This window comes from Rhinopithecus roxellana, chromosome 13, assembly GCF_007565055.1.
Source record: "Rhinopithecus roxellana isolate Shanxi Qingling chromosome 13, ASM756505v1, whole genome shotgun sequence".
Classification (NCBI taxonomy): Eukaryota; Metazoa; Chordata; class Mammalia; order Primates; family Cercopithecidae; genus Rhinopithecus; species Rhinopithecus roxellana.
Window position 1 is genome coordinate 115,569,797 of NC_044561.1, and position 25,595 is coordinate 115,595,391.

The window sequence follows — 25,595 nt, forward strand, 5'->3', positions numbered from 1 at the left end:
GTCACAAACAAGTGGATTTCCCTCCCGTGAAATGCACTCTTCATTGCCTATGAACACTTTGCATACCAACTGATTGGGGTCATTACTTTGTTGCTCGCTGATAATACAAAAACTCTAAAAAGCTTTTCCTTGGGTGATCATTCTTTCATAGGCATCTGCCAGCATCAGTTGCAGTGAATGCGAAGTCCCTCATTCTTTTTTTTTTTCTGAGATGGAGTTTCGCTCTTGTTGCCAAAGCTGGAGTGCGATGGCATGATCTCAGCTCACTGCAATCTCCACCTCCCGGGTTCAAGCAATTCTCCTGCCTCAGCCTCCCAAGTAGCTGGGATTACAGGCATGCACCACCATGCCAGGCTAATTTTTTGTATTTTTAGTAGAAATGGGGTTTCACCATGTTAACCAGGCTGGTCTCAAACTCCTGACCTCAGGTAATCCACTCACCTGGGCCTCCCAAAGTGCTGGGATTACAGGCATGAGCCACCACGCCTGGCCCCCTCATTCTTGAAGGGGGATCTGAGGAACACATCACAGTGTCCTCCACAGGAATTTTCTAACCACACTTCAGTAGGGTACTCCTTTCTGTTAGCAGGGAATCTCCATACTCTCATTAACCTTCTTTATAAAGTTCAAGTATGTTTATGAGGTAGAAGCATTAAGAGTTGCAGACAGTCTTTTCTAAGCCTCAAGACATCACTAACACCTGGCTGGTATTATTAGGTTGGTGCAAAAGTAATTGTAGTTTTTGCCATTCAAGGTACATTTTACCTTTTTAAAATAGTAACTACCACAATTACTTTTGCACCAACATAATAAAATGTAAACTTATGTATAAACTTATAACTGAAGTATAAACATCTTTTGCCACCTTTGGAGGGAAAATTTGTATTTTTCCTGATTAAAGTGACAGAACCTGCGACTTACAGATTTGCTCTACTTGGTATGCATGATTGATGCATTTAGACTCCAGTTCAATAGAGTAAACAATAAGCATCCGTTTGGTTGTAATCCCTATCCAAATCTATCCATACACATGGTCTAGCCCAGCACATTTATATCTATTAATATCTCATTGTAATAGCGGTCATTAATTTTACACATTTATAATTGTATCATGCAAGTACCAATGAAACATTTCTAAACCTAAAATCCATAAACCCATATAAGACTACAAAATAGATGATCTGAAAGCTCTATCATCACCATCGGCCAAAATAAGTGAACATGGATATTAACAGACTTCTAGAGAATGGAATAATATAACTCAATGAGAGACAAAACAAGATTGGAAGGGTATCAACTCCACACATATAACCATTCACGTATGTTCATTCATTCATCTAATCAACACAATGTTATGATGCCTGATTTGTCCTGGGCACTGATCGTCATTGGGAAATGAATGATGAGTAGTACATAGTTCTCTCTACATAGAGACCGACATACAAAGATGCCAAGGGCAGGATAACCTGGGAAGGGATCATGAATTAGTCAATGGGTGAAGGAACAAAAGATAAATTCAATGACAAAGATATGAGCCCAGCACTATGGATATGCTCTGTGGAAATTGGAGGGGGCCTCCAAAGTACAGAACAATGATACTCCCTTTATAAACATACTGGAATTTTCTGGGCACACAAGGGGGATAGGAAGAATTCCAGGAAGAATGCACTGCAGGGATAAACATTATGAAAGGGACAGTTAAATCAGAGTGGTGTGAGGATGTCATGAGAGATGTTCTCAAAGTCAGCAGGAAAAATAAGAATCTGAGATACTTGTTAAAATGCAGATCCCCAGACCGTGCTTTTAAAGAGACTGAGCAGAACTGGGGGTGACACTCAGGAATCAGAATTCCCACCAAGGGTCTCCTCTTGGCTGAAGAGCAACACTGCTAGTAACCACTTTAGTCTTGACTGAAAATGTCTTAGATTTTCACCTATCAACATGTTTGCTGTAGATAATTTGATATTTGCTGGTAATTGATATTTAGCATCTTTAAATGGTTTTCTTCTATTCCTATTTTTTCTTCATTTTTATTCAAAGTGGCTGATAAATTACATTAAATAACTTTTGAGTATTTCTTGATGGAATCATTTTAAAATGCCTGTTTAAATATATTGAAGCAATGATATCTGCTTCACAGCAGCTGGTGATGTGAAAAGCATATGCCTTTGAAGAAAGGAGCAGTCTCTTATTTTGATGAGGCCCTACTATGTGCTAGGCATTTTACATTACGTCCATTGAATCTTTGTGAGACTTCTTCTGTACAGTTTGCATTTTTTATCTCTGTTTTACATACCAGGCAACTGAGATTCAGAAAAAGTTGAGTGACTTGTCTAGGTCACACAGATGCAAAAATAGAAGTAAAAACGGCCTTAAAGCCACAGAAGCAAGGAAAGTACAAGGTCTAGAGTTATCTAAAAATTGATGTCGCCGGGCGCGGTGGCTCAAGCCTGTAATCCCAGCACTTTGGGAGGCCGAGACGGGCGGATCACGAGGTCAGGAGATCGAGACCATCCTGGCTAACACAGTGAAACCCCGTCTCTACTAAAAATACAAAAACTAGCCGGGTGAGGTGGGGGGCGCCTGTAGTCCCAGCTACTCGGGAGGCTGAGGCGGGAGAATGGTGCAAACCCGGGAGGCGGAGCTTGCAGTGAGCTGAGATCCGGCCACTGCACTCCAGCCTGGGTGACAGAGCGAGACTCCTCCTCAAAAAAAAAAAAAAAAAAAAAAAATTGATGTCATTTTTTTTTTTTCTTTTCAAGAACAGAGTACCACCCTGTTGACTTTAGCTGTATGTCTTTTAAATGCATCTTGTTCCTTCACTCATTACACAGGCACTTACTGGGGTTCACTGTATGTGTTAGGAGTTCCATGGAGAACACTCTAATGAGCAAGCAACATCCTTAAGACACATTTCCTCCTGCCCATAATATAAAGCAACTGCAGTTCAGAGAAAGGCACCATTCCCACAGTGGAGAGAATCATGGGAGACTTCTTGTAGAAGGCAGTGTGTGATCTAGACTTTGAAGAATGATGTAGGATTTGAATATATTGAGATGGAAGAAATTGGAAGGCTATAGAAAAGCCCAGGAGTCCCATAGAGTATCTGCAGACAGAAACCATCCCAGGTCACGGTTTTCTGCCTTGGAGACACCTGCACAAGGCATTTGTCCAAGGCTAAGTGAAGTAGTTATGTGCTGTCTCTCAGCCAGAACAATTGGTAAACATCTTCGCGCTTTCTCAAGAACTACTACACTAAAATACCTCTGTTCAAAACAATTACTGTGCCCACCACACACCTTGAGGTAAATTAACCTGTGGACACATGCCAACTCTTAATATCCTTTAAAAAGGCAAACACCAAACAATTGAAGTTGTTGGGGTCTGCTTTACTACAGAAAGGCAAAAAGGGATGGATCCCAGAGAAGCATTTTTGTCAGCTCAGAATGCGAGGAATAGTAGTTGCTATTTTTAAAATACCTACTGTGTGCCAGCCACTCTACATGTACACTCTCTCACTGCCCTTCACCAAAACACTGGGAAGTCACCGCTGTTATCACGATTTTCCAGATGAAGAAACTGAGGCTCAGAGCGGTTCTATGACTGTTCCAGGTGGAAACAATCTCACAGAAGAGGCAAACCTAGAATTGTGAAATAGGCCTGACACCAAAACCCACATTATTCACATTTGTGTGTGTGTACACTGGAGAGAAAATAATGGCCCTTATCTTTAGCTATCCTGTGTCCCTGGGTCCCCAAGTCCCTCTGTTCCATAGCTCGATTTTTATTGGGCTATTACTTATCCTGGTCATTAAATCACCCCTTTTGCAACCTCTTGCTCTAACCCCTTGGCTACCTCTGATGCAGCAGCTCAGTGCCCTCAGCTCTGACTCATCTCAACATGTTGCCTGTGCACAGCACTGCTTGGAAGACCAGCCACATCACGTGGCCAATCCCCAGAACAGCAAAGACAGGACTGCCCCAACGGCCTCCTTGCCAGCCCGGAATAGCTACCACTTCTTATCCCTAGCAGGGCACTGATGGCCACGCACAGAAACGAGGCCCTACAGGCAGACAGGTACATTTGGTACCTGGCTCTTCCACAACCTGGCTGATGTGCTCCAAGCACATGGTCCAGGCAGAAGTGCCCCCATCTCCCAAAGAACAGGGCTTAGTAAAAAGAATGGGTAGGGCTTGTGGGCCATGCGGTCCTGAGTTCAAACTTAACCCTGCTGCATTCTGGCTGTGAGCAATAGACAAGTCTTCTAACTTCAGTCTTAACATCTAAATAAAATCAACAAAATAATACATGCTTTGTAGGGCTTGTTATAAGCATTGAGTGAGTATATATAGTAGGGACCAACTGGTAATGCCTTTCAACTTCTGCCCTTTTGTAGTCTGGTATAGGGTGTGCCTTATTCACTTTTGTGCCTGCAGTATCAGGCACAGGGTAAAGTACATAGCAGGAGCTCAATAAAACAGGATGAATCTTGAACCTCACCCTCTCCCTACTCTCAAAACTCTAGGGCAATAATTGTCAAACTGTGAACTGTGGGCCAAATCTGGCCCACTGCTTGGTTTTTTAAAATTAAGTTTTATTGGAACACAGCCACACTGATTCAAACACATCGCTATGACTTCATGCTACAACATCAGAGGTGCGTAGATGCGACACAGAACACATGGGCTTGTAAAGCCGAAAAGATTTACTGTCTGGCTCCTTACAGAAAATATTTATGGACCACTGTTCTTGTGTAGGGATACTTTCAGTGATGGAGAGCACTTGACGGCCTCTTTATTTTGGGGGAAAAATAGAATTCCTCTGCTCCTCCCCTACCATACTTTATCTCCTCTTTCCCTAGTTTATTTTTTCTTCTTAGCTCTTACCACTACATACTATTTATTTTTGTTATATATGTTGCTTATTTTCTACCTCTTCTACTAAAAAAGCTCCACGTGTGTAGGGATTTTTACTTGTGCTAACTCCTATATACCCAGAACCTTGTCCAATGCATAGCGTATAGAGGGCATTCCACAAGTATTTGTGGAATGAATAAACACTGATTTCATTGAAGAGATTGGTTAGTCAAAGGGCTTCGACACCCTTTGGCTAACCAATCTCTTCAATGAAATCAGTGTTTATTCATTAAAAGGACCAGGGGCCCCTAATACCTATGGGGAGGGTATTACTTTTCCTATTGTGTAGATAAGACGAGTGAGACTCCAGTTAGGTCAGTGATTCTCTAATATGTGTATGAATCAGCTGGGACCTTGTTATGATGCAGATTCTGATTCAGGGGTCTGGGCTGGCACCCTTGATGCTAGATCTCTGACAAGCTCCCAGGTGATGCTGATGCTGCTGGTCCATGGTCCACACACTGAGGAGTGAGGCTTCAAGGCTCCCCCTTGGGGTATATACTAGCACATAGGGGGACATCCTTTCCTTTCTGTTTCCTCTTCCTCATCTCCACGCCTCTCTCTCAATCCTACGGTCTCCAAGGCCTGTCCCTCCTCCTCTCCTACACTGTTGCCTGTCCCCAAACACCTCGCCTCCAGACCTTCCCTTCCATAGCCCCCACCTCCAGCATCTTCAGCCCCTTCCTTCTGCCCAGGCTCCTCCACTATAACTAAATCTCTGCCCAGGACTTTCTATTCTAATCCTTCCGGAGGCCGGTATCATGTTTCTCCTCCGTTTTACAAAAAAAGGTGATCCTACTCATGGTCCCTAAGCAGGACGGCTTCCTCCTAAATCTTCATCCCTAAAACCTGTGCAAGTGATTTCTGATGGCCAAATGTCAAGGCCATGCCCAAGCCCACCCCCTCCATCCTCTGCAGCATCTGCTATGGCCAACTAACTCCCCCTGCTGCAAAAACCTTCTCCTCTTGGGCCTTATGTTTTACTCCTATCTGTCTGTCTGCTTTGCCAGTTCCTCTCCTTTTCTATTTCTATAACCATGGCCAGTTCCTGGGCCTCAGCCCCTGGCCCTTAGCCCTCTGTTCTTGTCCTCTTTCTTCAGGCCTGCTTTCATCCACCTGGCACTCTCATCTGCCACCTCTCAGGGGAAGGTTCCAAACATCCACGTCCCACCTAGACTTCACTTCTGCTTTTCCAAGTTCCCAAGGGATGCTTTTGCTTGGGAGCTCCACCAGCATTCTCATTGCAATATATCCAGAGTCATATGCATGTGACTCACATGACCATTTCTCACCCCAAGAGGTCTCTATTTCCAGGATAATCTGTTCTCCCTCCCATCTACCTCTGGATAGCTTTGGGGGAATGACTTAGCTTCTCAGAGCAATTTCTCTCCCATTAAATAGGGATAATGGTACCTACTGAACTGGGCTATTCAAAGGACTCAGTGAGCAAATGTATGTACAAAATACTTGGCATGTGGTGGTGGTTGCCTATTTTCCTCTCCTGTATAAATGATTAAACATATCTTACCTGTTCAATCCCTTCAAGTCTAGGAACTGGTTCATCTCTCACAAGTGCTTGGTGGTAGTTGGGATGGGAAGATGGTGCTTAAGAGAAAATCTAACCACCTAAAGTTTCTCTATAGAAGGCAGGCTATTTGCAGTGGCATACAATATACGACCCTCATGGGGGTCCTGAGGTTGGTGAATATAGAATGAAGATAATTATGGAAACCCTGTGTCCTATCCAGATGCTTCTGCATCCTGCTACTGGTATGAGCTTCCTGCTCTGGGACCTGTGGCACAGAACTTCATGTCTGCACCAACTGAAAGGCCTGTAAATCATTGGACCTTCAACTGCAAGTATGTGCAGATCCATCCTCTGTCCTCTCACACTGCTCATCTTGGATTCCACCCCAGCACCCAGCACCCAGCACACAACACTATATAAAGTGGGCATTCAAAAACCCTGATAGGCAAACTGGCTGATAGAGGGATGGGGGTGAAATGCCAGAGGTGGTGATGGGTCCCTGTATGCCCACATCTGCTGTGAAACATGCATACCCTAAGAGGCCCTGGAAGAACAGAGGGGCTCTCAGGGACTACCACTTGTGCCATGAACCCTGTGGTTTCTGAAAGGGGAAATAAACAAAACTAATATTTCATGAGTGTCAACTTTGTGCCAGGCACTTTACAAAATCATCTCATCTCCTCTTCACAACAACTCTGTGAGTCAGGCACTATTACCCTCATTTTATAATTAAGAGAAAAGAGAATCAAAAGGTTTAGAAAATTTGCCCACGGCTCTATAACCAGTGCATGATAGAGACAGGACATGGGCCCAGAGCTGCATCACTCCTAAAGCTCATGCTCCTTCCACCATAGCAATGGCACACCATATTGTTTTGTACCTCCGTTCCTTTGAAGATGCAGTTTCCTCTAATCATAACTTTAATTTTTTCAGTAATGTGTAAAGCCATCTCTGAATACACTGATAACTATCCCCTGCAATATAAAAAATTTGTCACTCAACTAAGTGCTCCTGTACCACAGTAGGTAGAGGCGTCTCTCAGCTGACGTTTCTAATAGGTGATGTTATGCTAGTCTCTCAGATAGGTTTGCATACTGTGAGACTGAACCTCTGGGTTGTAGTCATTTCTTCATCCACACCGTCTGAAACATAATGTGCATGTTCAAAGCATGTTTGTGGGATGAATTAATAAACACATGGCATAAGTGATCTGGTACTTCCAGTATTGGTGATGGGGTTCCATTTGTTCCCATATAACATGAGGTTGGTAGTACCCGTCCTAAAGACCTGTGGACTCAACAATGAGCAGAGGGGATGAGGCAGCCTTTTGCTGGCTCCATCTTTATCTGTGAAGTCTTCAGCAGGTAATGCTGTTAGGCACAGCCTCTCTCATAAAGCTGAGTTTGCCAGAGGTGAGGGAAGACATGGAGTGCTAAGTAATACACTTTACTGGAAGCCAGGCATTACCTGTTTTAATCCCACTCTTTTGCTAGCTGGATGTGCCATGAATTCACATCCTTCAGTCTCTTTCTATGGTCCCTACAACCTCTCAATTTCCAAAAATAGAAAGTGCATATTAGGAATGTGGGACTAGTTCAGGGACCTTCTAACTTTTTATCACCAAGGATCTATTGTACAGAGTTGTTCTCCTTTGCTCTCATGTTTTGAGAATCTCTATTGTTGTTGTTGTTATTTATTGTTATTATTATTATTATTATTTTGAGACAGAGTTTTGCTTTTGTTGCCCAGGCTGGAGGGCAATGGTACAATTTTGGCTCACGGTAACCTCCACCCCTGGGTTCAAGCAATTCTCCTGCCTCAGCCTCCTGAGTAGCTGGGACTACAGGCGCCTGCCACCACACCCAGCTCATTTTTGTATTTTTAGTAGAGACGGGGTTTCACCATGTTGACCAGGCTGGTCTTGAACTCAGGTGATCCACCCTCTTGGCCTCCAAAGTGCTGGGATTATAGGCGTGAGCCACCACACCCGGCCCTCTGTTTTATTAATAAGGAAAATAATCACTATTTTTTAGCAAGTGCAAAAAAAATGGATAAACAAGCACCCATCTATAACTTCCAACAAAATGCACTGATAACATAAGATAAATAATGCTAAACACCAAACACATAATCCCAGCCCAAAGCAAAGACACTGGATGTTTCTTTCACCTGTGAGGCTGGTTCTAGATAAAGTAATGAATCCCTGCAGATTTTCTGAAATAGCAGAAACAGCCGATGAATTCCTTTCTAAACTTTGAGCCCCCACGGCTACCCATTCTCCAGGTAAAAACAAATGGATTCAGAAGTTGCTAAGACTGTGATTCTGTCTTATGTGTGCAAGTCCTACAGCAGGATTTGGTCCCCTGCTTGATGGAATTCAGGGATTCCTAACTAGAAAATTGCACTCACAAAGGAGAAACAGCCCTTCACATCTCTAAAAATAAGAGGAAAAAATCCAAGATGGCAGAAACATAACGAACTTGAACAATGACAGTACACTTTCAAATGGAACATATTTATGCAAAATAAAAACTTTAGGGCTACAGACAGCTTAGACAGAAGTGAAAATGAGAAACTAACAGACACTTGGTTGGTGCAGGAAATGCATGCTACAGGTTCCCTTACAGGGCACGAAGCAAAGTTAACACCAGCTCGATACTTACAAGTAATAGGAGTAGGAATAAGCATTTCTTCTATATATTGATGGGCAGTCAGATGAAGGAAATGTCCAAAATGGGGGAAAAAGAAAAGACAAACAAACAAGAATTAGATTTTTAATGAAATCTTGATTCTTAGAAATGCACATATTATTTCAGCATCCCTAAGCTCAAGGAGATGCAAGTTCCTCTACTAATCATCTTCACTGAGAATCAGATATTTCCAGGTTAGAAGAAACAAGAGAGACCTCTTCTATAATAGGGGAACTCATGGCCTCACACAGAGGAAGCCAAGTTTCATGTCGGCTGTTGTAGTTGTTTCAAAGTTCTTCCTTATGGTCAGCCAAAACTAGCTTCCTTATAATTATGATTTTTTTGTTTTTTTGGTCGGCGGAGGGTGGGTGGGGGTATTGGATCAGCTCTCTGTGACTTCCTAGGACTAGTCTACCACTCTTCCCTATGATAATGTCCTGTGATCTAAGCAACACCAAACTTCTTCTGTCTCCTCTATTTCAGAAGAGACAAAATCACATCAGAGTCTATTTAATAACGTCATACTCAAAGCAAGGAAATCATATAGCCAGTACCCAAGATGGCTGCCCAGTGATCTGCACTTCCTAGTATGCAGGCCCTTGTGGAGTACCCTTCCACACTGAGTCAGGGCTGGCCCTGTGTGAACAGAATGTGGTAGGAATGATGTTCTGGGACTTTCTAAGCTGGGGAAAAAAATAAGAAGCCTCTCAGCTCTGACCATAACTGTCTCTTAGAACCCTCAGTCTCCATAGAGGAAGCCAAATTTCCCTGAGGCTACCATGCTAGAGAGATCATAGGAGAGCCTCTGAGACTACATAAAGAGAAAGAAACGTCCCACCAGCCCCCAGCCGTTCTACTTTCAGCCAGTCAAGATACCTCAGCTGAGACCACTGACATCGCAGAATAGAAATAAGTCATTCCCTTTAAGCTCTGCCCAAAGTGAAGGCACATGAGAAAAATAAATAACCGTTGCTCTTTAAGTCATTAGATTTTGGGGGTAGTTTGTTACATGGCAGTAGATGACCAGCACAAAGTCCAGCCTTATCTTGGAAGAGCACTGTACTGGAAGGGAGGAGTTCCAACCTTCAGTCTGAACAGACTCTACCTTGAATAAACTCTCCATGCCTTCATTTCTGCATCTGTCCCTTAGGTGCATTAAACTAGATCAGTAATTCTCAAACTGTATTCACAGAAGTCTGGGGGTTCTATAGCAGGCACTGTGTAATGAAGAAGGAGGGTACTGAGCAAGTGAGGCTGCTGGCCCCCCACCATCCACCAAAGCACCTGCACTTTAATCTATTTCATACATTGAAGTTTCATTTAAGATATCATATGGCTGAGAATTCCATTCTCCAAAAGAAAGCTTGCAAAATCACTGGCTTCAATCTCTCTCCAGTGTCCCTACTGGCTCCTGGCTTCTAAGCAATCAAAAATCTCAAATAAAAGCATGATATTCCCTTTGTTATAACTTTTCTTATGTTGTAAGAAAATAAATAAGCATGTTCTTATTTCACATCAAATTTAGCTACAGTGACAATAAGTGATACATTTGCAGATTGAGAAAAATGGCTAGATAATTCAGGTCTCCAAATATCCATCTGAGTAGACAAGAATGGTTTCCTTTTTTCTTGAATTATTTGATTACTTGCAACCATTATCCCATTTGCTTGGTACAGGAAAATACAGTCTTTATAACTGCGGAGTGGGGGGACACGTCTTCATAGCCCTAAATTTTCCCATCTCAAGTAGGAAATATCCAAAGCTCCCAAGATGGGGCTATCTCTAGTCTTTCTTTCGTCAATTGGCAAAGCCCAACCCTACATACCAGAAGGAAAGTAAGTCTAAAAGATAGGAAGCCACAGAAGAAGGAAAGCCCCACACCTCCTTAAGGGGCTGAGCTGGGGAAAATGAGTAACAGTGCAGCAAGATCTGGCCACATAGAAAACTGTTCAATATCCTAGACTGAAAGAACGGTGACCCTAGATGATGAGAAGGTGAAGAACTGGGGACTGCAATGAGTGGGAATTGGAAGCTCCTACAGAAAGTCATCAAATCCCCCTCACCAGCCATACAGGTTGGCACTGTAAGAAGATCATTTCTCCACCTCACTGCTGGCAGGTTCCGTGTCTGGAAAGTGATTCCCCTGGGACATAAAACTCAGGATCCATTTGATGAAGACTTATAGGACACCTGTGTTCTCTGTATTGTCAAGAACACTGAGCTGAGAATCAAGAAGCCAGCATTATAATCTCAGATCTTTCAATTGCTCATTGTGACATCTTGGGCAAGTAAGTTCTTCTTCTTCCCTTTGGACCTCTATTTCCTGATCCATGCACTAAGGTGGACGGCATAGATGTTGACAGCTCAAACAGATTTGAGGAGTGGAAATACAATAAGCCTTAGCATCTCAGCACCACCACTTAACTAACTGCATGACCTCAAACAAGTCACTAAACAGCCCTGAGTCCCAGTTTCTCTATCTCAAGCTTGGGGGCAATAATTATGTATTCCCAAGAATCACCATAGGCATTGGCATTGTATTAATCTAAATTATACTCACATTAGATATGATATGTAATATATAAAGTATTTTATGTAAATTACATTAATCTAAATTGATATTAATCTAAACATCTGGAATGTACTAGGGCTCAGTAAAGGGTGGTTTATGTCTGCACCTCATCCACAGAGATAAGGTTTACTGCTTTTTATTCTGGTCACCAGGAACAAAGTGTTCCCTTCTTTAGGAATAATAAAATAAGAACAAACACTTATATAGCACTTACTATGTGCCAGGTATTGTTCTCAGCTTTAGCACACATTATTAACTCATGTATTCCTCACAGCTGCCCTAAAAGATAGGTATTATTGCCATTCCCACTATTCTGATGGAGAAACTGAGGCAAACAAGAAATAACTTCATATCACACAGCTAGTAACTGGATTTGATAGCAACATGGCTCTAAGGCTTATAGCTCATGTTCTTGACCTCAAGCCTGTGCTGCTTTCAAGGAAGGAAGAAAACGGATATATCTTGAGAAATCTGGGGAGTCAGGCATTGGGATGTCACAACTTATCTCTTTCAATCCTCCCCACAACCCTGAGGAGCAGATATAATTACTCTCACTGTCCATATCTCACTAGGTCAAATGCTTTGTGTATCTTTGGACCAATTGCAAGGCCTCCATTCCGAGTTGGATGCCCTCATTGTCAGCGGCCACCTCCTCCTCAGCTACACTGAATATTCTGACCTTCTAGCTTTTCTGCTGTCAACCTTCAGGATTCACCTTGGCCTGAGCCGAGAAAACATGCTTCCTTCTTCACCTTCAAACCACAGACCATCTTTTCCAAGTTGCTTTTCTGAGTTATCCTGGGTGTCACCAAAAGCCTTCTGGTGCTGTCTCTGACCCAGCAGCAAGGCAACTCCAGAATAATCGTAACTGACAAACTTCTATTCATTGAATCTTCTTTCCCAATTAAACTGCAAAGTCTTCTAGGTCAAGTATCACAGGTCTTTACTCTGTGACCAAAACAGTTTACATGTGTGTTTTTTTCTAAGCCTTGAAGAAGATTTACTGAAGGTCTAAATTTACAAGGATACAGTGATATTGCAAGTAACAGATTGCCTGAAACCAAAAATCCTGAGCAGGAAGACAGCTGTGCTTAGAAAACAAAACAAAAAAACAAAAGAACAATAACCCCAAACTTAATAAATCACATACTGCAGAACCTTATTTCAGCCAGTTGACAAGATTGACTTCAGGCACAGTTTTCTTTTGTTCCATACAATTTAAACAGGACAAAGTTGTCATCTAACCACCCATTTGACTTTCTACCCATCCATCTAGATCATAAACCCGTTCAGCCATCTATCCATCCATCCATCCATGAACCTATCCATGCATGCATGTATGCCTGCATCCATCCATCCATCCATCCATCCATCCATCCATCCATCCATCCATCCATCTGTCCATCCACACACCCACCCATCTATCCAATAATCCATCCATCGTCCATTTATCCATCTTTCCATCATTAATTCAGTGGAAACTTCTCAAGAGCCTACATATCCTTATCTCTGTCAAGTACAGACAGAAAGACAAATGAGATCTTAATCTAGTCCATATGTCTGATGAGAGAGCCAGACAAGCAAATTATAAAGCAGATGATAATAGCTGTCACTTAAATAGTGGGAGAACAATTCTGTGTCAGGTACTGTTTTAAGTATATTGCATGAACTATTTTATTTAATCTTTACAGTAACCTTATGAAGCATTATTATCCTATTTACAGATGAGAAAAGTGAGGCTCAGAGAGGTTAAGCAACTTTCTCATGTTTACACAGTTGTTAAGTGGCATGGCAGGGATTTGAATCCAGGGAGTCTGATTTAAAGAGGCTGTGTTAATAGCTATTATGTTGTATTATCTTCTGTCATGATCAATTCTATGATAAGGCAACACAGGGAGCTGTGAGTCCATACCTGGGGATAGGGGTAAGGAGGGAAAGCAGGCAAGATGGCCCAGAATCTGGGATGCCTGAATGGTAAAGTAAAAGAGAAGTCAGATGGAGGAGAGGAGAAGGGAATGTTTAGGCAGATGGAACTGTGTTTGTGGTTTGGGCAGGTGGGTTAACAAAGTGGGAACAGAAAGATGTTGGAAGGGCTAGTTCCCAAAGAGTTTATGGAGCTTGGTCTCAGTCCCACAGGTCACAGGGAAAACCCAAGAAGTCACATGGCCAAATATTTGTTGTAGGTGAGTAATTTTTAGCAGGAGGGTGAGGAGAAAGTCAAAGGCAGAGTGATTGTGGTTACACAATCACTGAGGTTACACAATCACTGACTGGCCAACACAAGAAATATTTGTTGGGGGCTTCCTTTGCAGTGGCCATGGGGATGGGGAAGGTCAGCAGTGTGCAAGGCGGTTAAGACACAAAATCAAAAGGTGATTAAAAGTGAATACATTGAAGAGGACTTCCGAGTTCCCAGCTTAAGTGGCTGCCCATGTGAGTGCAGGCAGAAGGAGCAGGATTTAATTTTCAGGTGTAGAGGAAGGAGCAGTTTAGAACAGGATGAACAGAAGATGACATATTTTGTTTGGGCGTTTGGGCTTTTTCCCACCTCAACAAATCACTCAAAATTATGCCACACAATTTGGCATCTCAGCAGGTCCTGTTTTATATTTAATCCAGATTAGATGATGTTTCAGAGTGTGAACTCCATTATCAGATTTTTGATGATCAGATTTTGATGATAATCTCCATTATCAGATTAGATGATGTTTCAGAGTGTGGACTCCATTATCAGAGTTTGAGACCCAACTCTGCCATTTATTAGCTATGTGATTGCAGGCAATTTCCTTTAACTCTATTTCCATTTCAGTTTTCTGATCTGTAGTACCCTTAATAACGTGCACTGCCTCTTTTAGCTTGGCCTGAGTTAGCTTTTCTGATTGCCTCGTTATTTTGTTTCGTTTTGTTTCTGGGTAGACAATGTGCTCTCTGAAGGCTCAGACCATGGTATGTCTTCCACATACTGCTGCCCTCCAGCCTTGCCTTTCCACCCTCCTACCACAGGACTTGGTGCACAAACCATCAGTGCTTAATGTTGACATTCAGGTCTGTTCTCTGAGTGAAGCTCTCTTGTACAATACATAGAGAGTTGATCTGTTCTAATTCCACTGGGTTCTCCCATTCAACATGTTTTTAGGAAATTCTCAGTATTTGCAGGGCACATTGGAGATGAGGATGAATCAGAAGAGAAAGCTGATAGTCTAGTGAGGAAATAGGATGCCAATACAAGGAAAAGTATAAGGCAGAAAATAACGCGAGTCCTCGCAGAGGGGATCCAGATGGTGAAGAGATTCTGTCTAGATCAAACAAAGGTCAGGAAGGGTTTATAGGAGAAAGTGGCTACTGAATTAGTCCTTAAACATGGGTAATAGCTGGTCACATGGAGCTGAGAAACACAGGCATTGAAGAAGAAGAATATTCATAAGCAAAATTTATGGAGCAGAGGTGAGAGACTTTAGGAAACTTGTCAGAAAAACTAAGAAAAAAACCCCAGAAAAACCAAAAAGTTAAGAAGAACTAAGAAACTTGTTTCCATATGGGCAGGGAGACAGTATCACTTGACAAAATTCCCCAGGTGACTTAGACATGTGCGTCTTCCCTCGATTCCACCTCATGAACCATGGCTATGGAGAAGAAGCCACTGAAGGGCTTTAGATGACAGGTTTGGGAGTACGAGCTTTATTTTTTAACATCATGCTGACTACAGTGTGGAGGATAGGTTGGAGGAGTGGGGCACAGTTAGGAAGATTAGTGAGGAAACTCATGCAATAGAGCTATAGAGGTCTGACCCAGGGAAAAGACAATGGAGGAAGAGGAGGCAGAGGGAGGGAGGGAGGGAGGGCAGGACGGAAGGAGGGGGGAGGGAAGGAGGGAGGGGAGAGAGGGAGGGAGAGAAAGAGAGAAAGAGAAGAGAGATAGAGAAAGAGAGAGAATGTGACTAAGAGAATGTAAATAATCCAGGGCGTTGGAATCCCATCTGTCTGATGATGGGATAGGAGGTAGTGCCTTTGAATGAGATGGGAAACAGGTTGGGGAGTAGGTAATGATTTTGGCTTTGACTATGAAATGCCTGAGGGATTTTCAAGGTAGATGTCCAGGGGCAGATGATATGGATAATGGAGCTCTAATAAGAGAGGACTGATCTTCAGGCCAGCAAAACTACAACCACCGGGTAGTGTGATAAATACACAAATGAAGACTGGCATGTATGGCACAGTGGCTGCATGCAGAGGAGCATCATTGGATCTTCCTGGGGTAGGAGGCTGGTGGGAAGGCTTTGCTGAGATGGTAACATTTGGGAGTCCTACTAGGAGGAACAAGAGGCTGAGAGTCAAAGTGTGATAGGAACTTCGTAGGTTAAGAGAAATCTCAGGACATTTCACTGAGGGAAACAGCATGCACAAAAGACGAATATAGTGAAATTGGGAAAAACAAGTCCCAGAGAGGAAAGTGGTGCCAGAAGGTGAGTCACATGTTTCTTAGTTCAGGATTTGCTTATTTCCTGTCAGTCTCCATGGACTGACAGAGTAGAAGTTAGCAGTATGAGCTCTAGAGACACAGAGACTGGGTTTCCACATCAACTCTGCCCAAAACCTTCACCAACTCACATGATCTTTTTGAACTTCAGTTTCTTTTTTTCAAACAAACAACAGACCTACCCTACTATGATTATTAGGAAGATTAAAATCAGAATACAGCTGCAGTTTAAATGAAAAATGATGCAAATTATGTCAGTGTGTGAGCATTGATTGCAACCCTGCTATTAGCATATTAGTAATGGGTTTGGAGCTGGCTTGGTACAGTTGATGGTCATGTGGAGATGAATGTTTCTATAGATACTGTGCATTGCAATTCCTTAGGCAGGTTCAGGGAACAAAACCTATTTCAATAATTAGCTCATTTGATCTTTAGAATAGCCCCATAAAACTGGCTACCTTTCATAGAAGGGAAAGCAAAGGCTGAGATTTGTTAAGTTGCTTCTCCAAGGTTAACAGCAAATAAACAGGACTAAAAATTTGGGGCCAGTTTTTCTGATGCTCTGTCCACAGCTACAAGGTGTGCATCCATTAGACTGGGAGCTACTGGAGGGCAGGTACAAGTCACAGAAAATTGATGTATAACCAGAGATGCATATAAAATCTCAGAATTTACATTCGTATTTATACTCGAGATACTCCAAATACACTCTTGGAACAAGTTTCCACTTGGACGGGCAAGGAAAGTTTGGCAGAGAGTTCAGGCTGGACTAGGAAGAGCTGGGCAGGGGAGCAGGGGAGAAGATAGGGTCTGGCTAGAACCATGGATGGTACCAACTTTGACTACACCTCCCTAAAATTTCCTAGTTCTTACTTGAAAATTAAGATGTGATGGACAGGTTAGTGTAGGATCCAGACAAGTCCAGGGGTGCAGATCTTGTGAAAAGTCCTGCATAACTTGGCTTTGTTGTTTCCCTACGCATAAGCGCATGGCCATGCTTTAAGCTTTAAGGGACCATGTTCAGACTCCAGGAAGTGTGTTCCAAGGGATAAAACTGAACTATATGAAACTTGTGTGCCCATACATATAATTTCACGCTCCACAAACAAACATTGAATTGTAGACCTTCTTGTATGTGAGTGGCTAATGAACACCTTCAACTACTGAGACATGCTGGTTAAGGCAATAAGACTTGATCTTTTCACCTTAATTTGCATGGAAGGCACAAAGTGCCCCATGGTATGAAGTTAAAAAAACATAGAGTTGGTCATGCAACCTCTTGACTGCTGATTTTGGAGGAGTGGGGAGGATGTCTAACAGTTCTAAGGGGAGGAGGCAAGGAATGAAGATGATCAGGACCGCAGTGATGAGTTAGTGATGAAGGTCTCTCTCGATGTCAGGACTTAACATGGTGCTCATGAAAAGGAGGTATGTTTTACTACATAATGACATGGGGTACCAATTACAGAACATTCAGAGCTCCTGATGTGATCAACAGATCCAGAAGAAAAAGATGGAGCCACTATCTAGTGACAGCAGAAGGATGGATATTGTGTAATTGGTGTGGCTAAAACCATGCTGGTAGTTAACTCTGTCAGTGAGGGGCTCCAGGATCCCTTCTTATAATGTTCATATCATCCTGTGTATGTCCATGCAATCCTAATTCCATATGGTTCCACATTCAGTATAGTCCAGTTCAAACAGCCAAAGATAATGCAAAAAGAACTCTAAACTTTTACTTCTCTTTCAAACTATAAGAGAATCCCATTTAAATCACCCACCAACATCTCATATCCCTTTCTCCTTTGCATTTCTCAAGATCTCCCTCCCCCCATTACAAAACAAAACCAAGAGACCGGGCACGGTGGCTCAAGCCTGTAATCCCAGCACTTTGGGAGGCCGAGACGGGTGGATCACGAGGTCAGGAGATCGAGACCATCCTGGCTAACATAGTGAAACCCCGTCTCTACTAAAAAATACAAAAACCTAGCCAGGCGAGGTGGCGGGCGCCTGTAGTCCCAGCTACTCGGGAGGCTGAGGCAGGAGAATGGCGTAAACCTGGGAGGCGGAGCTTGCAGTGAGCTGAGATCCAGCCACTGCACTCCAGCCTGGGCAACAGAGTGAGACTCCGTCTCAAAAACAAAACAAAACAAAACAAAACAAAACCAAGCAACAACAAAACACCTCTCAGGTTTTGTTGATCTTCTCTCTTTTCCCTCCTGTATTTTGTTTTCAGTTATCTAAATATACATTAATTAAGCTTTTTTCATTAAACCATTCCCTTCGTCCTTGGATCTCAAGCCCATTCTCTGTCTGTCTTCTAGTTCTGTGTCATCAAAGGAAACCCCTAATAGGAAGAGAAGAACTCTCTTTGGAGAGTGGCAAGGAAGCTCTAAAGTCAATGATCACAAACCTTCAGGGGGAGAAGCTAGGGACATCTTATGTTTGCTGGAAACATCTGTGGCTATAGCTTTAGGGAGGCTTTGAGTCAGTTGAACGTATTAGGAGTAGGAAAAAACCAGAAAGCGACCATGTTCACGCCCAGGGAAGGCAGGGAGAAGACCCAGGCAAACTTAAGCCAGTGGATGGGTTGCAGCAGGTGTTGGCCTCTGTGAACTCCTGAGTCCAAGCACTGTAGGTGATGATAGGACACTGAGGAGATGTTAAGGAGGTATGTTTTACTACATATGTAGTATCCTGAGCTATGGTGAGAAGCCTGTTACTTGGAAGTTTCTTTGACTTGAATACATCTTCCTTTGAGGTAGATGTAGATAGTATTCTGGCCAACAGTAAGTTGGTAGCAGACTCAATTAATCAGTGAGATATATATATATATATATGCAGCTGGGGGTAGCTGGGAAAGAAGAGGTGCACAGAATTTTGCTTTCCTTTGGGGCATCTCTAAACACAGGAAGGCATTGTAGGTAAGTGGAAAGAGCACAGTCCTATGTGCAATTTCTCTCTTCCTCCCCATTTTCTCCTCTTCTCCTCTTACCCTCCCCTCCCATCTGTAAACTGTTCCAATCAACTAGGCCAACAAAATGTCTTAGTTTCTTCAAAAGATGCCATACATGTAAACACTGATAAGCACCCCACAACATGCAATGCCCCGGTTTTGCCTCCTGGGGAGAAATGGTGATCATGTGATGCCTGTTGACTGGGTCTGATGGACAGTTTTGATAGACATGAGAGATGATAAAGATACTCAGAAGAGGTTAAAACTACCACAAAGGACTCATTTTATAGTTGCTCCCACCCTGGAAACATAAAGCCTTTTCCTCCCTCCCAAAAAGTCACACATTTCAGAAATAGCTGTGAGAAGGAAGTGAAATTTCTTCACAATCTCACAGACGATGGTGACGTGGGTTAAGCCAGGCTTTAGAAAGAGCAAAATTGGAAGAGCGTATCTGATTTACAAACCAGTGGCAAAGAATAAGAAAATTCCAGGTCTACCAAAGAGGTATTCAGTTCCATTAATTTGGGCGGACAATCCCAAACTCACCTCTGCCTCTAATACATCTGTAACTCTAAGAAATATTTCAATGATCTTACACGTACAACGTGCTTACTGCCCCCAGGGAAATCAAAAGTCATATACTACCCCATGTAATAGCAGCAGACTAGTCACCGGGACATATAATGTGGCCATGTGTTATCCGTGATGATGGTGATATGACAATGTAGTGTTGACCTTAACCCTTTAAGGGCTCTTCACCCCCAATATTAACATAGTACCTTCTGTTACCGCTAGTTTCTCCAACCAGAACATCAGAGGCTGGAGGAGAACCTTAGCTCTTAAGCCATTCTGCTGGGAGCCTGAGACAAGACATGGTCCTATTAGACAATAAATGTCAAGAAAAGATGTCCTCACAGTATAATGTCCTGGCCAGAGGCAGGTACAACTGATCCAAAGCAGAATCATGAGAAAGAGACAGAGGGACATCCTGGTGCTTGCATAGTCAAGAGAGGGTTGACTGGACCCTAGTATTGCTAAATCACTGATCGCTGGAAATGGGGATATTGCTTTTTTTAAAAAAAAAATTCTGTATTTTATATTCATGTGGTTCCTAAGGTAGAAGCTGGAATTAATTGTTAGGGGTACTCTGTCCCTTTGTTTTGGTGGGAAACACATTTGATGAGCATTTTTCATCCTACAGAGGGAAGCAAGTTCCCAGCCCTTGTTCTTGGGGTTGCCCTGAACTTTGTGCATAAGCAAACCCAGAGTTTCAGGCTAAGGTGTTGGTTTGGTTAATAACGTAGAAGGCTCTTTTGCCTGGGAGCAGAGCACAATACACTACATATATTATAATGTGGATAAATATTTTGTTTGCTATGACAGACTGAGGAGTGGGAAGGTAGAGACTAAGGTTGGGGCTCTGGCATTGAAACTGAGAAGACATGGAAGTGGGAAGTAGATGTGTTAGCATGGTGGCAGGCAGGGGCTAAGGAGAGGGGCGAGTAAGACTCCCTGTTAGAGGAATAACCAGTGCACCCTGGGGACAGGGATAGCTGATATTTACCCTTTGTATTTTCTTCCCTCTCTGTAATTTCCTTGTGTTATCCTCAAGCCTTGTGAATGCCTCTTAAACAGAAGATGCTGGTGTAGTAAATCTTGGGAATAAGGGAGGAATCTGCATGCTTGCTTTTATGAGAAATGCAACTGCAGAAAACACACAGTATGAGCAACCTGGTAGCTGGCCAGAGGAGTCCAGGGAGACATGCTGTTGAGAGGTGACAAGCAACAGCAACCCTGCTGGGAAGGTTTCGTGGGACAGGGCATAGTACAGAGCCTGTAACAGGACTTGTAATTGGGAACTCTTATACCATTGTGGGCTTTATCTCTCATGGAGAGGGTGGCCTGGGATGCTATTATTTGACCAGTGGAAATCATGGGCAAATGGAGGTGAGAATGGTAAAACACTACTTTCCTGCAACTGTGTTTCTGGACTCATCTATGTTCCTGGGGCTCCCGAGCTATCCTGATGACATGACTGATTGCAACACAGCAGTTAACTCCTATAAGACTCAATTCGTGATACATGGAATCCCATGGCACATTGGAGTGGCCCAGTCATAGGGACCACTGGCCCATAAGAAACTGGCCACCTCAGGACCACCTGCCAAGCAGGCAGCATGCACCCTTCAAACAGCAACACAATGAACCACAGCCAGCCCACATATTTCAGGACCTCAATGGTTATATCAGAAGATCCCTGCTGGACAATGATTAACAGAGCAAAGTCCTGGCCACACAGCAGTGATGGGGTCACCGCGGGTCAGCAGAGTCTTCTGGGCAGCAGCAGACTCACCTCCTTTTGATGGTGAGCATCACGCCTAGGAGAATGATGATGAACATGAGGAGGCCAGCGATCACGCCAGCCATCTTCACGGTGTTGTCCACCTGCTTCTCTGGCTCCACAGTGTTAGAATTCTGAGTGGAGGCACCTAGGAGGGGAAAGGGAAGGACAGCAATGTTGAAAGCACCCACATATGTGACTAGACAATCATCATAATGACAACAGCTTCCTTTAGTTGAGTGCTCACTATGTGCCAGGCACTGTGCTAAGGGCATCACATACATTGTCCCATGTAATAACTTTTGAGGATCAATTCCTTGTGAGGTTGGGATGATCATTACATTCTTCTGAGATGAAGAAACTGGACGTGCAGAGAAATTAAGTGAGTTGCCCAAGGTTCTCACCTGGGTACCCGTGTTGAAGCATCCTTTTCCTTAAGGCAAATCAAGTTAAATTTTTTTCTCTCTCATATTGCTTTGTTTCTAAGATCAAACCACGGAACATTTCCTGGGCTTGTGGAATTATACCTAACCCTACATTATTCTTTCAGGTAAATGATGGAAATAATAGCTTTATGTTGGGGCAACACAATTTAAATCACTAGATTTTTAAAGATAAAAAGAGGTTTTTGCTTTGTTCTTTATAGGAAACAAACGGTAGGGTAAAAAGTTTGTATATTCAAGGGAACTTGAACACACCTTGGGTTCAAAAAAACACTTAAATCTGATGAATTCCATTTTTAGCATTTAATACTAATGCAACATACTCTACCAGCTGTTAACTTGCTGACATGATCCTCAGTAGAGGAGGCAGGTAACTGGCCACTTACTATATCCTTAGCCCTGTGCTGGGTAACTTCATGGATCTGGCCTGGTCAGTCCTCACAAACATTCCCGAAGATAGATGAGATACTGATTTTCCCATTTTATAGATGAGAAAACCAAGGGAAGTTGCTGAAAGTCACATGGCTGATAAAGGTAAGGGCCAGAATTCCACAGGTTTCGTGATTCCAATTTTAGACCTCAGTGGTCAGAGGCCCTGAATCCAGCTCTCAAGTCATCTAGTCCCTCAATCCCTTCTCCCTAAAACAACCATTCTGCTTATGCCATAGCAAAGTAAGCAGGCAAACAATGCCAAAAACCAGTGTCTTCATGCTATGTACTAGGGATTAGAGGCAACATCTTATTTCAGACATTCTAGAGAGTGGTCCAGGGGTTACCAGCACCCTAAGTGAATTTCCTCCTGCTTCTGTTTATATTCCCATTGGTGCCAGCCTTTAAGTGTGAGGCAGCTTAAAAGTCTAAACCACCCTTTTCCTAACTCATTCCTTCTTTTCTTCCACATCTACATCAGCGCATTCTTCATCAGCCAATACACTTTCTCTGAGTCTGTGCCCCTGGGAGAGTTTCTCCCTCTTCTCTAAATTCTGTTAACACTTTATAACACTTTGCACATGCCTCACAATATCTCTTACTACAATGCACCAATATTATTAGTTATTTGTTTTCACATCTGTCTCCTCCAGTGGTCTGCAAACTCCTCAGGGACAGGATTATGCCTCGTTTATCTTAGTTTTCCCATGTTAGCACAGACTCTGACCGGTAATAGGGCTCCCTAAATGTTTGTGGTTGTTTAGTGTTTAGCTAAGGGGATGGCGTCTCTGCCCACACACATTTGTTCTCATGGAAGCAAATTGAGTTTTCTCCTTTTTTAAGTCATGTGTTCATAGAACTCAGCGGAGTCTTGAGTTGAAGGAATGCCACTACCCAAAAGCTATGGTCCTGATTCCCCAAATGCACTGATTTTAAGCCCTCCAGCACATTGATGCACCCCCTTTTTTTTGCTTAAGAGCATTAAGTGTTTCCTTTCTCAGAGCACTTTCCCCAAGCTGTTGTAACTTAGACATGTTGGGTTTGCTTGGCCAATTCTCTAGTGAGAATTCTAAGTCACCCTATTCTTTTCTCTAATGCCAGTGTCTAGCACAGGCCTCCCTCCTCATCATTGCTGCTTAACAGATAATTATAACATAATACGAGGGTGAGTGAACCACAGTTGTGTGCTTTATTTATCCATTCAATCATTCGTTATTTTGCCACTGAGTGGCCATGAGCTGTGTGCTAAACTATGCTGTCTGTAGAGTCAGAGATTCTGTTCCTAGAAGGACTTATGGATGAGAATTTTATTCATTCTTTTCACAAGCTAATGGCAAAACCAACTCATCAAATTCCAGGGCTGACTGAGTAGACTCTGCTCATCTACAGCCTAGAGAATTCCTGAGTTGTCCACCACCTCTTTAGCAGGGCTGGTCTGACATTCCGGGATGGGGGGACCAGGGCTGGTTCTGAGTAGCTCCCATGCAACCCCCATTTCCCAGGCTGGAGACATGATTTCTGAGATGTGGCTAATCCACAATGTAGCAAGCATAAAGGAAGGGGAGAATCTCAGATCCAAATTTCCTCAATATTGATGGAGTCTTTTTATTTAGATTTGGAGGAAGGGTTGTCTCTGGGGCATTCACTCATTGGCACAGCCTAATTTTACTTAGTGTGCCTGCTACCAGGTCCTGTTCTAGAGACTAGGAGTCCAATGGCAAAGAGCCCCTAGAGAGGATCCTATTACTCTAGGAACAATGCGATTAGCTTGGTCTAATAAGACTCATACTTCATTCCTTCAGTAAGTGATCATAAATACTCACTATGTGCCAGGCATTTGGTGATACACTGGTGAGCAAAACAGGTACAGTTCCTGCTCTCAAAGAGTCTACAATTAGTGGTGGTTGGGGGTAGAGGAATACAATTAATAAATCCAGAATCAGTAACAGCAAACTTGAACCCTGTAAAGGTTTGAACAGAGAAGCACATGACACTTATAAATAGATATTTGCATAATTTAAAAACATGAATTGCTTCTTGGAGCAATTCACCCTTAATAGGGGTGAGCTCCAAAGGAAGACAGGCTGTAACCAGGCAAAGGGATCATGAAAGCAGCATATGGGAGCAGTAGGAGAAATAGCCTTGGCTAAAGCTGTGCAGTGGGGCAAGTATCCTGTTATGCTTAAAAAGAAAAGAAAAGAAAAGAAATGTAGTATGACCAAGGCAAGAAAGCAAGGAGGGAAGGATGAGAAAGAAGCTGGAGAGGGCATCATGCATCAGTCCACACAGGATATTATGGCCCCAATAAGGGCTTTTGTTCTTTAACCTAAGGAACACAGGGCACCATTTAAGTGTTATTCAAGGAGCAATGATATGGTCAGATTTGTATTTCCAACAGATCATTCCAGCTTTAGTGTGGAACCAAAGTGGATTGGTGAAATGAGTTTTGAGATCACTGCAGGCATTCAGATGGGAGTTGATAGTTGCTTAGACTCAGGTGATGACAGTGAAGATAGACAGATGTGATTTAAGAGATAATTACTTGAAATAGCTATAGATAAAATCTGTTGATGGCTTGGATATGGGAAATAAAGGAGAAAGAGCTGTCAAGAATGACCACAAATCTTTGGCTTGCGTGATAGGGTGGATGACAGTAATGTTTACAGGTTCCAGACACAATGGAAAAAGAAAAGCTTTAGGGGGGAAATATATCTGGGGCAACTTGAGCTTGAGATATACTCCAGAAAAGTATGTAGTCAAAAATGCGATCTGGAGCTCTAAATTAAAGGTCAGAGCTGGAGGCAAAAATGTGTGAGTCATACATACACAGACGGTATTTGAAGCATGGGGGCCTGTTGATGAAATCACCCTGGGAGAGAATAAAGAGTGTAAGGAAAAACAGACCTAGAACAGAGACTTGAGGGTCTGCAATATTTAGTGAGTAGAGGGAGATAAGCCTGAATGGGGAACAGGAGTGACCACACAGTTAGGAAGTAAACCTGGGCGAGTATAGCATCCTAGAGCCAAGAGGAAAGAATGTTTCAAAAAGGAGGGCATGACCAACTGTGTCAAAGGCTGTTCCCAGGGTAGAATCAAGTCCACACATGAAGGAAAGTGAAGATCTTGGATGAGTATTAGAAAACTTTTCCCAAAAGAATTCCAAGACATTCCTAAATAGAAGCAGCTTCAGCAATGACCGTAAACCTACAAAAGAACATACTTGAGGGCCATGAAAGAACATTC

The 25,595-nt window shown here is 42.9% G+C and overlaps 1 protein-coding gene across 1 annotated transcript in view; it reads right to left on the minus strand.

Moving 5' to 3' along the window:
• The window catches only part of PTPRT (protein tyrosine phosphatase receptor type T), an 812,457-nt gene that overhangs the window by 143,631 nt on the left and 643,231 nt on the right, over positions 1–25,595 (minus strand). The window contains exons 15-16 of the mRNA XM_030915349.1: positions 21,493–21,628; positions 9,109–9,138 (exon numbers count right to left, since the gene is read on the minus strand). Coding sequence (XP_030771209.1) covers positions 9,109–9,138; positions 21,493–21,628 — 166 coding nt within the window. The remainder of the gene's footprint in view (positions 1–9,108; positions 9,139–21,492; positions 21,629–25,595) is intronic.